Here is a 13,828-nt window from a genome sequence, read left to right as displayed (position 1 = left end):
CTGCATCCCTCTACTCATATCCAGCAAATGTTTCTCATTCCATCTTCTATCTGGGACTCTTGTAGCTCTCTTCCATAAGGCACCAGCCTCTCTATTTTCTTCCCACAATCTTCCTTCTCCTTTTGCACCAATACTGCTTCCTTTGGTCCCACCAATGGATGGTGTCTAAGACTCGGTCCTCGATTTCTCCCGTATTTACTTATTTACAGAACCCAAGCCATGACTAAGTCTCAATCTTGCTTTAATTTGGACTATTCCAAACTTCTTCTTTAGGCCTGACCTCTTGTGATGATATGCCTGAAAACTTAGGCAAATGTCTATTATTCATTGTTATTCAACTAATGATCAACTACAGAGACTTTTTAGAGACCTTGGGTTTACAGAGATGAAAATAGAGGTTTGCTTCTCAGAAATCTCAGTGTGAGAAGGACAAGAGATGTTTAAAATTAATAAAATGTGAAAACAAAAACAAAAGAATAAGCAAAGTAATAACAGAGCACCCCGCAAGATAACATAAATGAAATTATTACTGTCTGTGAGAAGCTCTTTGGGGTGGAGGTAAGGAATGTTTAATATACAGAAAGTTTTTTTAATACAGAAATATTTAATGCTTTTCTTATCCAAGTATCCATACTGAAGTTTCCCCTTTTAATCAGCTCTAAACTCAGGAAGTAAAACCGGGGTCGTTCCTAATCACAGTATAAAGCAGACAGCACACGCTGAGATAAAACACAAAGAGATTAAGTTCGAAAGAGCTAAAGTACCACATAAACAGAGATTAAAAACAAAAAACAGTCCCTGGAATAGCAACTCTGTAGGCAGCCAGAGTGTGGAAGGTATAAAAGGGAAAGAACAGTCTCCTTCCAGATATTGGAATAAAGATTCTGTACATAAGAAGACAGTGAGCAAGAACATTGGCAGTCACCTCCTAAAGTGGGGTCTTGCCAGCAGCCAACAGCCTACGCCATCGTGTCCCACCTCCGCCTTCAGTGACATCACATGAATCACCCACTTGAGAAATCAGCCACGGTGAGAGCATTTACACCACAGAAATTGGCAAACACTATAAATCGGAGCCTCCCTACCCCCCCCCCACAAATCCGTTTACCAACACAACACTGAACACTGTCCAAATTGAGAGCAAATTCTTAAATATATAAAGCCTACTTCAGCGCAGTCAGGGGGTCGGGGCAGAGTGGGCAACCAAAGAACAAAGCTTAGCACAAGAAGAAAAGAAATTGAAACTACAACAGTGACATTTCTTTTAGCCATATTTGCTGGCCAGCCTTTTCTCCTTCCTGAACATCCTACACACAGACAGGTACTTACACCGGAAGTAACGTCTTATGTCTCCGGTGGGTGCATATCTTCTTCTTCTAAAGAGTATTTGGTATTTGATTATATTCTCATTTATTTTTCATTAATTGCTTTTTGTACCTCTGTCTGGGATCTTCAACTCCACTGAGAGCTACCCTAGAGGACAGGCAGGCTGTTTCTCCCACTTAGAACCACGGCATGTCTTAAGTAAGTATTTCTGGATCTCCCTATCAGAGTTCCAAGCACCCCTCACAGCGCCAGTCAGATGGGATGTCCTCAGTACATTCCTGTCCACCCAGCAGGGTCAAAATTTTTTCTATTATAAATACAGAGGGTCACGGGAGAAAACAGAGGACAGATATCTACTAATTTAAACCAATTACTTCTCTCAAACAGCCGCTCTTTTATTTGTTTTTAAGTTTTTATTTAAATTTCAGTTAGTTAACATACAGTGTAATATTAGTTGGAGGTGTAGAATTTAGTGATTCATCACTTACATAAAACACTCAGTGCTCATCCTAACAAGTGCCCTCCCAAGTCCTCATCACCCATTTAACCCATTCCCCCATCTGCCTCCCCTCCAGTAACCCTCAGTTTGTTCCCTAGAGTTAAGAGTCTGTTTCCTGGTTTGCCTCTTTTTCCCCTCATGTTCATCTGTTTTGTTTCTTCAATTCCACATATCAGTGAAATCACATGGTATTTATCTTTTTCTGACTGACTTATTTTACTTAGCATAATACTCTCTAGCTCCATCCATGTTGTTGCAAATGGCAAGACTTCATTCTTTTTTGTAGTTGAGTCATCTTCCATGGTACATATATACCTCATCTTCTTTATCCATTCATCTGTCAATGGCCATTTGGGCTCTTTCCATAATTTGGCTATTGTTGATAATGTTGCTATAAACCTTGGGATGCATGTGTCCCTTCAAGTCTATTTTTGTATCCTTTGGGTAAACACTTCATACTGCAATTGCTGGATCGTTAGCCACTCTTTTAAATAATTTAAATAAAAAGAAAGCACTGCTAGTTAGAATCTGACATGATTAAAGCTTAGAGAAATGTCGGTCGATACAGGAAGCACCCACAGTAGCAATACAATATCATGTGTTTCTATAATGTTTGCTTTGGGGCACAGACATTCTTTTTTTTTTTTTTTTTTTTAAAGATTTTATTTATTTATTCGACACAGAGAGAGAGACAGCCAGCGAGAGAGGGAACACAGCAGGGGAGTGGGAGAGGAAGAAGCAGGCTCATAGCAGAGGAGCCTGATGTGGGGCTCGATCCCGGAACGCCGGGATCACGCCCTGAGCCGAAGGCAGACGCTTAACCGCTGTGCCACCCAGGCACCCCTGGGGCACAGACATTCTTTACACAAGTACCTGAGCTTGTCCTACAGCTTTGAAATATTGTTCTGGTTATGTAAAAGATACCTGCCAAAGGTGTGCTATTGTCTTCTTGATAAACCATTACGGACAGAGTAAGTAACTATTCTGGGGCAAAAAAGACAGATCTAACCAAATTCCTGACAGTGCCCTCAGCTTTATATTTATTTCTATGTTAACATAAAGAGCTAAGTAAGTTAACAAGGAGTTAACAGAAGATTCAGAAGAGTAGTGACTTAATTTCTCTAACTGGAGATGGAGATAGGATTAAAGAGATTTATCCCTTGCAGGCAAACAGCACACACAAGCCTTCTACAGAAATTCATGGAGGACGTTTTTGAATGCAAAGAAAAGGTATATTGGTGCCTCTGGGCCTGAATGTACAAAGAATATGATTTGTTTTTTTCCTCTGCCGCCTTTATTTTTGATTCATGACAGAGACCTCTCTACTCGAAAGCACACTTTCTGCTTTTTCAACTGGATAACTATTAATTTGGTTAGAATTGCTGGAGATAAGCCTCTGGGACTGTTAACATTTGTGAACGAACCAGATGACACTGAGCAAACATTACTTCTGAGAGTTATTTATAGCTGTGCATTTTTTAAAAACACATTTAAGTTGATAGGTTAGGACCATGAATAAGCAGCCAATCTACACGTGGCTTTGACCTGAAAGATTTCCAACTTACATCCAAATGACGCAAAAGAAGAGATTTATACATGTAATAAGGCAGTGAAGTAATAAGGCAGTGAAATTTTACAAGGAGCTAAGCGAGCAAAGGGAAGAGTCATAGGACATAATGTAGGACTAGTCATCAAGCACCTGCTCACAGATGATGATGATGATAAGGCCTAAGCATGCTGGGAAGTCACTGGTGGGGAGCGCCATTCTTTTTTGTTAGTTCCATTAACACAGATACAGTGTACACAGAAGCTGTCTGTCTATTCATTTTCTTTGCTATGCAGCCTGGCATTGGGATTCTTGACCCTGATGGTTTTGCGGTTCTTAAAGGAGACATTTTGAGCAATCTCTGCACAGTAGGGTTTACTGCACATCAGCAGCTCTTCAAGCTCTTTGACGCTGTGGACTAAGAGTTTCTGAAAGCCACTGGACTGCGTGTGCTTTGTTCTCTTGTTGCTCCCATAACCAATGCTGGGCATCAAGATCTGGCCCTTGATTCTTCTGTGCACCCTACTGGGTTTCCAACGGTTGCTCTTAATTTTGACATATCGGTCTGACTGGTGCCAGATGAACCTCTTGGTCCTCTTTTTAACAGTCTTGGGCTTTGCCAGAGGTCTGAGGGTGGCCAATATGCCGAATAGAAGATGGCTGTCACCTCCACGGGCAGCGCAGAGGAAGACGGGGGAGTGCCATCTTGATTAGGGGAGAGCTGTGACAGGATTACTGTTCTTAGAAGATTGCTCTGGCTACTGTAGGGAGAATGGACGGTGGTGGAACAAAGTGGCAACAGACAGACCTCTTAGGAGGCTATTGTAGTGATCTAGTCCAAGATGATAACTGCTTATACGTTAGAAGTGGAAGTACTGACAATTTGGAGCATACCTTGAAGGTGAAACTGTCAAGATTTCCTAGTAGAGATGCAGCTGGATGCAGTCATCTCAAGTTGACAACCACTGATCTAGAAAGCTTCCTGGGATACAGTATTTGTTGAATAAATGAATGAAGCAACATAACAGAAGTGTAAGAAATGGTATCTGTAGATCAATTCCCAATGGTAATAAAAGAAAATGATGGCACACCCAGCAAGGCTCCATATTGCTCAGGCCTGCATTCAGATATTTCCCAGGAATAGAAACAACTAGTCAGGGAGATTTTTGTATAGGGCATCCTGGAGTCTCTTGGAGAAGAGCATCCCCCAGAAGAACAGGGATCCACCCATATAAGTCTGGCCAGATTACACTGAAGAGCACAACATCTGCCCTTCACATTGCTGGTCAGCCCAGCTCCTAGAAGAGCAGCTACAAGGCAATGTCCATAGAAGCTAAAAGAGGGATTTTATTTTATTTTTTAAAAAGCTTTTATTTATTTATTTGACAGACAGAGAGAGAGAGAGCCAGCAAGAGAGGGAACACAAGCAGGGGGAATGGGAGAGGAAGAAGCAGGCTCCCAGCAGAGCCTGGAGCCCGATGTGGGGCTCGATCCCAGGACCCTGGGATCACGCCCTGAACCGAAGGCAGATGCTTAACGACTGAGCCACCCAGGCGCCCCGAGGCATTTTATTTGTTAAGAATTACTAAAATTTCAATATGCCATCAAGAGCACAATTTTGCTTTATATCTGTCAGGTAACAGTACCACAAATGGAACCTAGAGGCCAGATTAGCAGAAAACAAAACAAAACATTGAAGGGGCATCAGATACTAGCGGTCCTAAACCAACACCAAGGAAGAACCAACTGATGGACGCCAGGTGAAAGCCAGATCACTGTCCGTGAACAAAGGCTTCCTCTCCTCATTCTTGATTCTACCCCAACGAGCTGAGAGGAGTCAGAATGCAGTGGGGGGGGGGGTGCTGTATAGTAATAAAAAGTGTTTTAAAATTTTATATTAACCCTGTACAGGTACGGGTAAAAAAGGTACACTTTTCAGTACTATTACTGTGAATTCAATTCTAACTCCTGGCTCTTGGTCTCAGAAACAGAATTATTAGGTAGATAAACAAAATGCACAATTATCCCAAAAGTTTAAGGTTTAGTTTCTTCCCCCTTCAAATTTCTATTCCAAAGTTGGAGGAAAATGAACTCATGCATATTCAACTAATTTCTTCCGCATCAGCAGTGAGGAAAGCTTCATGTAGCTCTGAGATGGGGGTAAGTTCGGGAATCTAGAAAAAGAGAAACCGGGGGAGGGGGGTGCCTGTGTAAATCATTCCCGGTGGTGCCCCCACACTTTAACATAAGTATGATTTAGCAGTGAGTAAATGTAATGTACTTACATCAGAGACAGACGAATTCACAAACTTCAACCAGAATTTACTTATGAAAATTAAAACTGATTTTGACTGTTTAAGACTGCTTGTTCATATATATTATGCAAGGCAGGAAACGCTATTTAAAGCGATTTCTACTTCTGTATTCTGACAATTATTGAGAAATAGAAACATTCTAAGAAAATAAAAATGCCATGCGACCCAAGGACCATGTCTGACCCCAGTGATTGCCTTCAGATTTCAAAAACTGATCTCAACGCCCTTGGTTTCCCCACCTGAAATTATTGGCATTAAGTATGTCGAGTTTGCTTTTTATTCTATTGTAAATTCTCTTAACTAACACAAGTCGGTTTTCTGCCATTCTCTGCCATCATGAAACTGTGCCAAAAAAGATATCCCATGATTTCTTATTGTGGGAAACATGACATCCAAGCTAATTATCAGCTGAAATAAACCAAACCGTTTTAACTTTTATAACCCACTGCATTTTTAATTATGCCAAAGTTAATTTGCTTTCTGCTATCTCAAAGAACAAAGGTCTTCTGTAGATCGTTAAAATGCAATTAAACTACACGGATCAGAATTAACAACTGCCATAGTAAATAAATTCAGATAGATGTGGCCAAGAGCCGAGGCGCTGCCGTCAAGATTGCGGAGGAGAAGCACAGAATTTCAAACCTGGAAACAACTTCTGAGTTTATCTAGTCTTAACGCTGTTATGTGACAACCCGTGGAAGTTAGGAGTTTGCTTTACTCATGGTGAGTGAGTATATGCTGGGACTGGGCCTTTTTCCCTCCTAGAATACCATTCTCTATGTAAAATCGTAACCATGTTATTAAATAGACTTCCATTCCACTAGCATGGGAACCTTTTCTCTTTAAAGCAGCCACTTTGAATGCCCCAGGTCAGCAAGTCATGATCTCCTTGGAGGGGGTCAGAGAAGGTGGATTTATGCTTCGAGTAAGAGCATGAAGGAACCGGATATGGCAGGCGGGGTAAGGAATTAGCTTTCGTTATCACGGTGCCATACAACACTTTAGAATCTAGCACAATAAGAATAGAAATACGCTGAAAAAGATACGGATTAAGATGAAAAGGGAACAAAAGTGGAATTATTGTGTTATACGCTCAGTCGAGGTATGATCTGGATTCTAGAAGATGCCTTCTTCATTTAGCTTAGAAAACAGGGATAAAGGTAAGATGGGGTGGTGGTAGTGGTGAATAACAACAACAACAACAACAACAACGACAGTAATAATTTATTGAGTGCACACGGTGACAGACACACAATATTAACTCACCCCTTACAACAGCACTAGCCTAAGCCTTCCATTCTTACCCCCCTTGTATAGATGAGGAAATGAAGTGGACACAGGCAGAGGCAAACACTTCACACTGTGCCTCTTATTTGGGTCCCTTTTAGAAATGTCACCCTATTCAATGATAAATGTCTTTTCTTGCAGGTACTTTAGTTTTCTAGCTGAAACGTCTACAGGGTGCTGTTTTAGATTTAGAACTGACCCATAAGAAAGAGTTGACGGTAAAGGAGAGGAAGGAGGAAGCTGAGGAGAAAGTGTTAGCACCCAGAAGCACAGAAGAGCTTCATAAGTGAACCCTAGACTTAGTCACACATTTACCACAAAACACCAGAAAAGTAGGCTAAAAAGAGAACGGGCGCGCGCTCACACACATGCACACGCACGATATGAATGGGCTTGTGATCAGAAACTTAGTAAAGGAAGATACCTAATGAGAAATGGGAGGTGTTACAAAATTAAACCGAACTGACAGTAAGATCATTCAAGTATCCCACAGCCCTAAAAAGAAAAACACCAAAAGAAACCAAACGACCACACACAGAGCTCTGGTGAGATAAAACCTTCAATGATCAGATACAAAAGGAGGGCTGGGGGCATTTCGCCAGGACAAATAAAGGTGTGAGATGAAACTCAAAGAGCCATGTCATAATTGTTGAGACTCACAGTGAGAGGAGGTGGTGACAAATGCTGAGAACAGACGGCTTTCAGAGAAAGATGGAGCCGGGCTTACGGCAGAGTCTGGAAGTGCACCTGCCACACAACAGATACTCAGTCCACAAAAAAGTAGATACTGCAGACATGAGCACATGCAGTAGGATTAACAGATAACCGGAAAACAGACTCCGATTTTACTTCACTTTTGTCCAAAGGAGAACACTGTGACACTCGAACCATTTGTAAGAGTTTCCAGCCACTAAATGATAATACAAAAATCCAAGTACAGACATGTTAACCTACCAAAAACAGAAGCACTTTGCAATTATAATAAGTAAAACAGGGTCACAAAAAATAGGGAAAGTGCTTAAGGACTAGAGATGGAAAATCTTAACCCAATTTTAAAAAAAACAAACCAACCCAAAAACCCAAACTATTTTGAAAAAGTAGATTCTGGGCAAGCAGATTCAAGAGACAAGCAAAATTCTAACATTAATCACCAGGCATGTGCTTTGAGAACCAGTAGAAAGTACAGCAGTGATCGCTAACACATGCCAAACTTAGTATTCTCTTCGTTGTTAATATTGGAAGGCTGACACAGAAAGGGAAAGCCACAAACATGGTAGTAGCCAACGGAAAGTCACAGATGGAAGGAGAGAGGATTCATAGAATAACCGATCGATGCCAAATGCCGTTTCTCCACTTTATGTAAACAGTGATGATTTAGGCTCATTCCTGTTCAAAATATTTTTTCCCCATGAAGAGTTAGATGAAAACAAAGCTATAAAAGGCAAGCTAACCATATATGTAACATAAAGCAGAGGACAATTAAAATGCAGGATGACACACTAAAAACTGCGAACTTGGTAGGCAGTAAGAATTGGGCAAAACTAATGAAAATTTTTATAATTCAGATGCAGGGCTGCCACTGATCTGATTCTACATTTTTCCAGAGCCGCCACAATCTCTACCACTCTATCTGAGAGCCCAGCCAGTGAGTTTTACTTTCCACCAGTTAAGTCATTTAGTTCATTCACAACATTAGTATTTAAAGCATCCCAAGATCCCATTCCAAACAGTTCCACATAGAATACTTTCATGGCAGGGGTGCCTGGGTGGCTCAGTTGGTTAAGCATCTGCCTTAGGCTCAGGTCATGATCTTGGGGTCTTGGGATCCTGGGATCGAGCCCTGCATCAGGCTCTCTGCTCAGTGGGGAGGCTGCTTCTCCCCCTCCCTCCCCCCTGCTCACTCTCTCTCTTAAATAAATAAAATCTTTAAAACAACAACAACAACTTTCGTGGCACAGACCTCAAAGTCACCTATCTGATAAGTCTTGGGTTTGAGACCGAGTAAAAATGAGGCATACGATTTAGATGAAGACCATGCCAATCAAGTAAATTTCATTATGTAACCCTGCATTAATTTAAATTTACTCCTACTTGGCATGCCTATTTTCTAATAATTCTTTATTATGGATGATAACGAAGAAGTGTATGAATTGACACACTGAAGAATTACAAATTGCCTTCCAGAATCACCTCAGATCAAAAAGTCTCTGGACCTTGGTTTCCTTTCCTATAAAATGAGGGAGTTGAACCAAATGGGCACCAGACTTAACAGACTTCCAAATGTAATGTACTTCCATATTTTACAATAGTAAAAATGTCTAATTGGCAGTTCCTTGAACACTAAACATAGAATTACCAACTGACCCAGCAATTCCACTCCTAAATATATACCCAAAAGAACTGAAAGCAAGGACTCAAAAAGATACTTATACCCCAGTGTTCATTGCAACAGTATTTACAATAGACAAAAGGTAGAAATAAGTGTCCTTCAACGGATGAATAAACAAAATGTGGTGTATCCACACAATGGAATATTATTCTTCGACCATAAAAAGAAACGAAGTCCTGATACGTAGCACGACATGGATGAACCTTCAAAACATGACACTAAGTGAAATAAGCAAGACATAAAAGGAAAATATTGTATGATTCCACCTACATGAAATATCTACACTAGGCAAATTTACAGAACAGTAAGCAGAGGAGAAGTTACCAGGGGCTGGGGAAAAAAAGGAAAATGGGAAGTTATTATTTAAAGTTATTATTTAATTATACTTTCTGCTTGGTGTGATAACTAGATGGTAGTGATGGTTGCACAACACTGTATGTTCTTAATGCCACGGAATTGTACACCTAAAATGGGTGAAATGGTAAGTTTTATGTTTTAGATAGATGCTACCCTAATAAAAAAATATATAGAATTGTTCCTATAGGTGGAGAAGCTTAGACACAGTCTATGTGATGTTAGGCAGGTCTCAACCTCTCCAATTGTCACTTTCTTCATCTATAAAATAGGAATAATAAAACCCATGGTCAATTCATGGGATCTGTAGTGGGACATCTGCCTAGAGCTTGTGAGAAAAAAATACATTCTGTGTATAAGTCAAACTACTTGATCAATTTATAATGCATAAAAGCAAAGATATGCAAGACCACCTGTGAAAGACTCGCACCTGAGAGAGAAATGTTCCTCCTTCCCCCATCTTACCTCTTAGATTTTACTACCCTAGTTTAAAAGTTAGGAATCAGAAAACTGAATGCTCATGCCAGATGAGAATTTATTTTATATACTCAAGGAGACTATGCGTTCTAGGGGAACAATTTTCTCCTATTTCTCAGATATAGAAAAACAGAACTGGGGGGCTCAGTTGGTTAAGCGCCCAACCCTTTGTTTCAGCTCAGGTCATGATCTCAGGGTCCTGGCATGGAGCCCTGCATCAGGCTCTGCACTCAGCAGGGAGTCTGCTTCTCCCTTTCCCTCTGCCCCTCCTCCCCTTTCTTTCTCTTTCCCTTTAAAATAAATCTTAAAAAAAGAAAAAAGAAAAACAGACCATTTAGTTCAAGAATGTACAGAGTGTGACAGGAGGGAAAGGGTGCCTTAAAAAAGATCTATGAGAAACCAAAAGGAGCAAAAAATAAATAAATCTTACAGATAAAAAGGCAGTACAAATAGAAAAGCTATATAAATTACCCCACGGCCAAAGTCAGAAAGAAAGTGAGCCCAACAGATTGTAAATCACATCAGAATGACACACGCAGCCATCACTAAGATTACATTACAGTATCAAAAGAACAAATGGGGAATATTACAAGCAGCAGTAAAAATGTTTGGGTCGATGAAGTTTCTGAAGTGATCTTCAGGAGTGGGAAAGCTGGTGGTAAAATGCATTTTAAGGAACATACTCTTTTGTAAAACTATCCAACTTTTGCAGAACTTCTCTCACATGAGCCAAATTAAAAATATACAAACAGCCAACATAAGGAAGCTTCTATTTCCTGCTAGTCTGCACTTTTTTCTGCCTGTGGCTGAGAAAGCTGAAATGTTACGTTGCAATTACAGCTTTTCCCCTTTCGGAGTGCCCTTGTGGCTTTGTTGACAACCCACAGCCTCCTTAACCTTCTATGGAGGTTAGTGTGAAGATGACACATGGAAAGCCACAACTCACCGTGGGGACAGAAAGAAGAGGGCATACATACCTCGTTCAAATTTTAACCGCTGGTAAAGCTGAAACTGATCCACAGGAACCAGGCAGGCAATCTGAAACCAGAGAGATTAACAAGATGAGGTCTCTGTCCTCACTGGAGCCCAGAGCTCCAGCCATCTAGGACCTCTCCTTCTTGCCTGGCTTACTTTATGCCAGTGGTTCGAGAACTTCTTTTTCTCTCCACGGTTCACGTGGTAAGACAAGCAGCAATTCCTACGGCAGCCCCAGCCCTCTGCCACAGCTAGGAGTTGCTGCTCAAAGCACCCCTGACAGGACTCCTTGGTCAAATTCCCTTCTTACCCTCAGCAGCTATGAAGACCAGACAACCAAACTTTTGGACTTCCCCAATTATTCGCATATATATACGACCAATGCTCCTTATCACTCCACGTTCATTTAAGAAATGTTGAAAAGATTATAGTTCTAGCCTCAGAACCCTTAAAAACTAAGGTCAGGTAGATAGTGCCTCAGGAATGATGAAAACCTCATTAGTCTCCTCGGGAATAGAACCTTCTGAGCAATATGAATATCATTCCTTCAAACAAAAAAAAAATCACTTCACGGGGTCCTTGGTTGTCCCTCATTGCCATCCAAGTCCTGGTAGAAAAGAAATGCTAAAGACATTTCTTGTGGCTTGACTCCTATTTCCATTGCAGATGGCGATAGGAACCAAAGGTTTGCTGGTAAATGGCAGTGATTCAGACCTAACCAAATGACATTTCAGATTAATCCTTTTAAATTGCATTTCAAAGTCAGATGCAGGAAAAGCTAACTGCTCTTAAACTGGCATTCTAAAAATAATAGTTCCATTGACGTCAACTATACTGATGTTGCTTAAAAGATTTATAACTGAGAAGACCCAAGGATTGATACTAGGCTTCTAAACATTTAGCAAGTTGATACAAGACACAGTCGTAGCCTTGGCAATTCTGACTCGAAAGCATTACACATTCTTTGGTATAAAATATATCTAGACGGAAGTTCCTGTAAGAAATGAAAGGAAGTCTGCTTTAAGAAAACAAGAGTAAAAAAAAATGAGGCAATTAAAAATTGTACTTAACAAATACAGTACATTTTAAAAGGTATTCAAAATCGAATCCTCCTCCTCACAAAAAAAAAAATTCAATTTGTTTATTTTGCAAATGAATTAAACGAAGTCAGCTAAAATGTATGAAGGACTGCAAAACAGGCAAGTTCAGTCTCCTCCATTCCAAGTACGGTAAAACATAAATTAAATTTAATTATAACATTTTTCTCCAGCTGGGAGGAAAAGGTTGATTTTCATCTGGCACCTTAAATAAAGCTCCCGAGCAATCACTAAAAAAATTATGGTTAATTTTATATGATGTGTGTTGTACCATACTTTTTTAAAAAGTGTGGTTAGACTTTTATTACATTGAAAGCCAGTTTTGTTTCATCTCTTATCATGCCACCTGGACACCTTTCCTGAAAGACAAAGGTGTCTCAAAAGAAATTCTGGGGGTGCCTGGGTGGCTCAGTTGTTAAGCGTCTGCCTTCGGCTCGGGGCGTGATCCCAGAGTACTGGGATCGAGCCCCACATCAGGCTCCTCCGCTAGGAGCCTGCTTCTTCCTCTCCCACTCCCCCTGCTTGTGTTCCCTCTCTCGCTGGCTGTCTCTCTCTCTGTCAAATAAATAAAATCTTAAAAAAAAAAAAAAAAATTCTGAGTTGGAAACAGAAGACACAGGTAACCAAGGGATGGGAGGCATTAAGGAATCTGAATGCAATTCCCGACTTAGTCATTGCTTCACTGTAGGTAGAGAACAAATAATCTAACTACTTCAACTTTTGGGCCAAGGTGACTTGGAGATGATGTCATCCGGGTCCAAGAGACCCCAGTAAAAGTCTGTACATCTATTTTTAACACCCACCCCCCCCCCCAAAAAAGGCCTTTGAGTCTATGGGACAGTCCTGTACTCTACCTGCCCACATCTAAAATAGTTATAGACTGATGAAGAACTTCTTCAAACCCCTCAAAGTCAATTCCTAAAAATTCTGATTTTTTTCAATGACATACAATATATGTAACAGCTAAGTCAAATACAGTTGATGGAAGACAAAGCAAACAGGAGATAAAGCACTTTAGATGCAGATGAAATGCTAATGAGAAAAGTAACACAAATTAATGCAGTAAAAAGTAAACAACAGTAGAGATGGATGTTTAATTTTAAATTAGAAAGATACATTTCATCAGAGAACACATCACTGCCAACAGGAAAGTTAGAGGTCTCTAATTTTTTTGGTCTCTTATTCTACTTTGAATCTCCTATTTATTATTTTTTATAGATCAGAGATTCTTTATGGAATTAAGACAATAAGGTAAATCAATTTTTTTCTATTGAAATCGGTGATTAAAAAAAAAAAAGTTAGTTCCATCACCACCATTCTCTTCCCAGACCCCACCACTTAGATCTGCATCTTCTTGGTATTCTGTTGGAGGGCACACTAAGGGTACAGCAGTGGCTGGACACCCAGGGAGACAGATAAGGAAAGGGGGCAGAGAAGCTGCTCTCAAAGAACTTAAATTACCCAGAAGGCAATAAAGACACATAAGGTTTTTTGTTTGTTTTTTTTTTAAATCTACTCCTTGGGAAAAAAAAAAAAAGAAGAAGAAGAAGAATCGACTCCTTG

General features: G+C 40.3%; 1 protein-coding gene across 6 annotated transcripts in view; it reads right to left on the bottom strand.

Moving 5' to 3' along the window:
• The window catches only part of RNF144B (ring finger protein 144B), a 172,265-nt gene that overhangs the window by 16,954 nt on the left and 141,483 nt on the right, over positions 1–13,828 (bottom strand). For all 6 annotated transcript variants that reach the window (XM_048225688.2, XM_048225687.2, XM_044388779.3 and 3 more), the window contains exon 4: positions 11,171–11,231. In XM_048225688.2, the coding sequence (XP_048081645.1) occupies positions 11,171–11,231 (61 nt within the window). The remainder of the gene's footprint in view (positions 1–11,170; positions 11,232–13,828) is intronic.

This window comes from Ursus arctos, unplaced genomic scaffold, assembly GCF_023065955.2.
Source record: "Ursus arctos isolate Adak ecotype North America unplaced genomic scaffold, UrsArc2.0 scaffold_31, whole genome shotgun sequence".
In the NCBI taxonomy this organism is placed as follows: domain Eukaryota; kingdom Metazoa; phylum Chordata; class Mammalia; order Carnivora; family Ursidae; genus Ursus; species Ursus arctos.
Note: the sequence above shows the minus strand (reverse complement) of the source record. Positions and strands in the feature narration are given on the sequence as shown.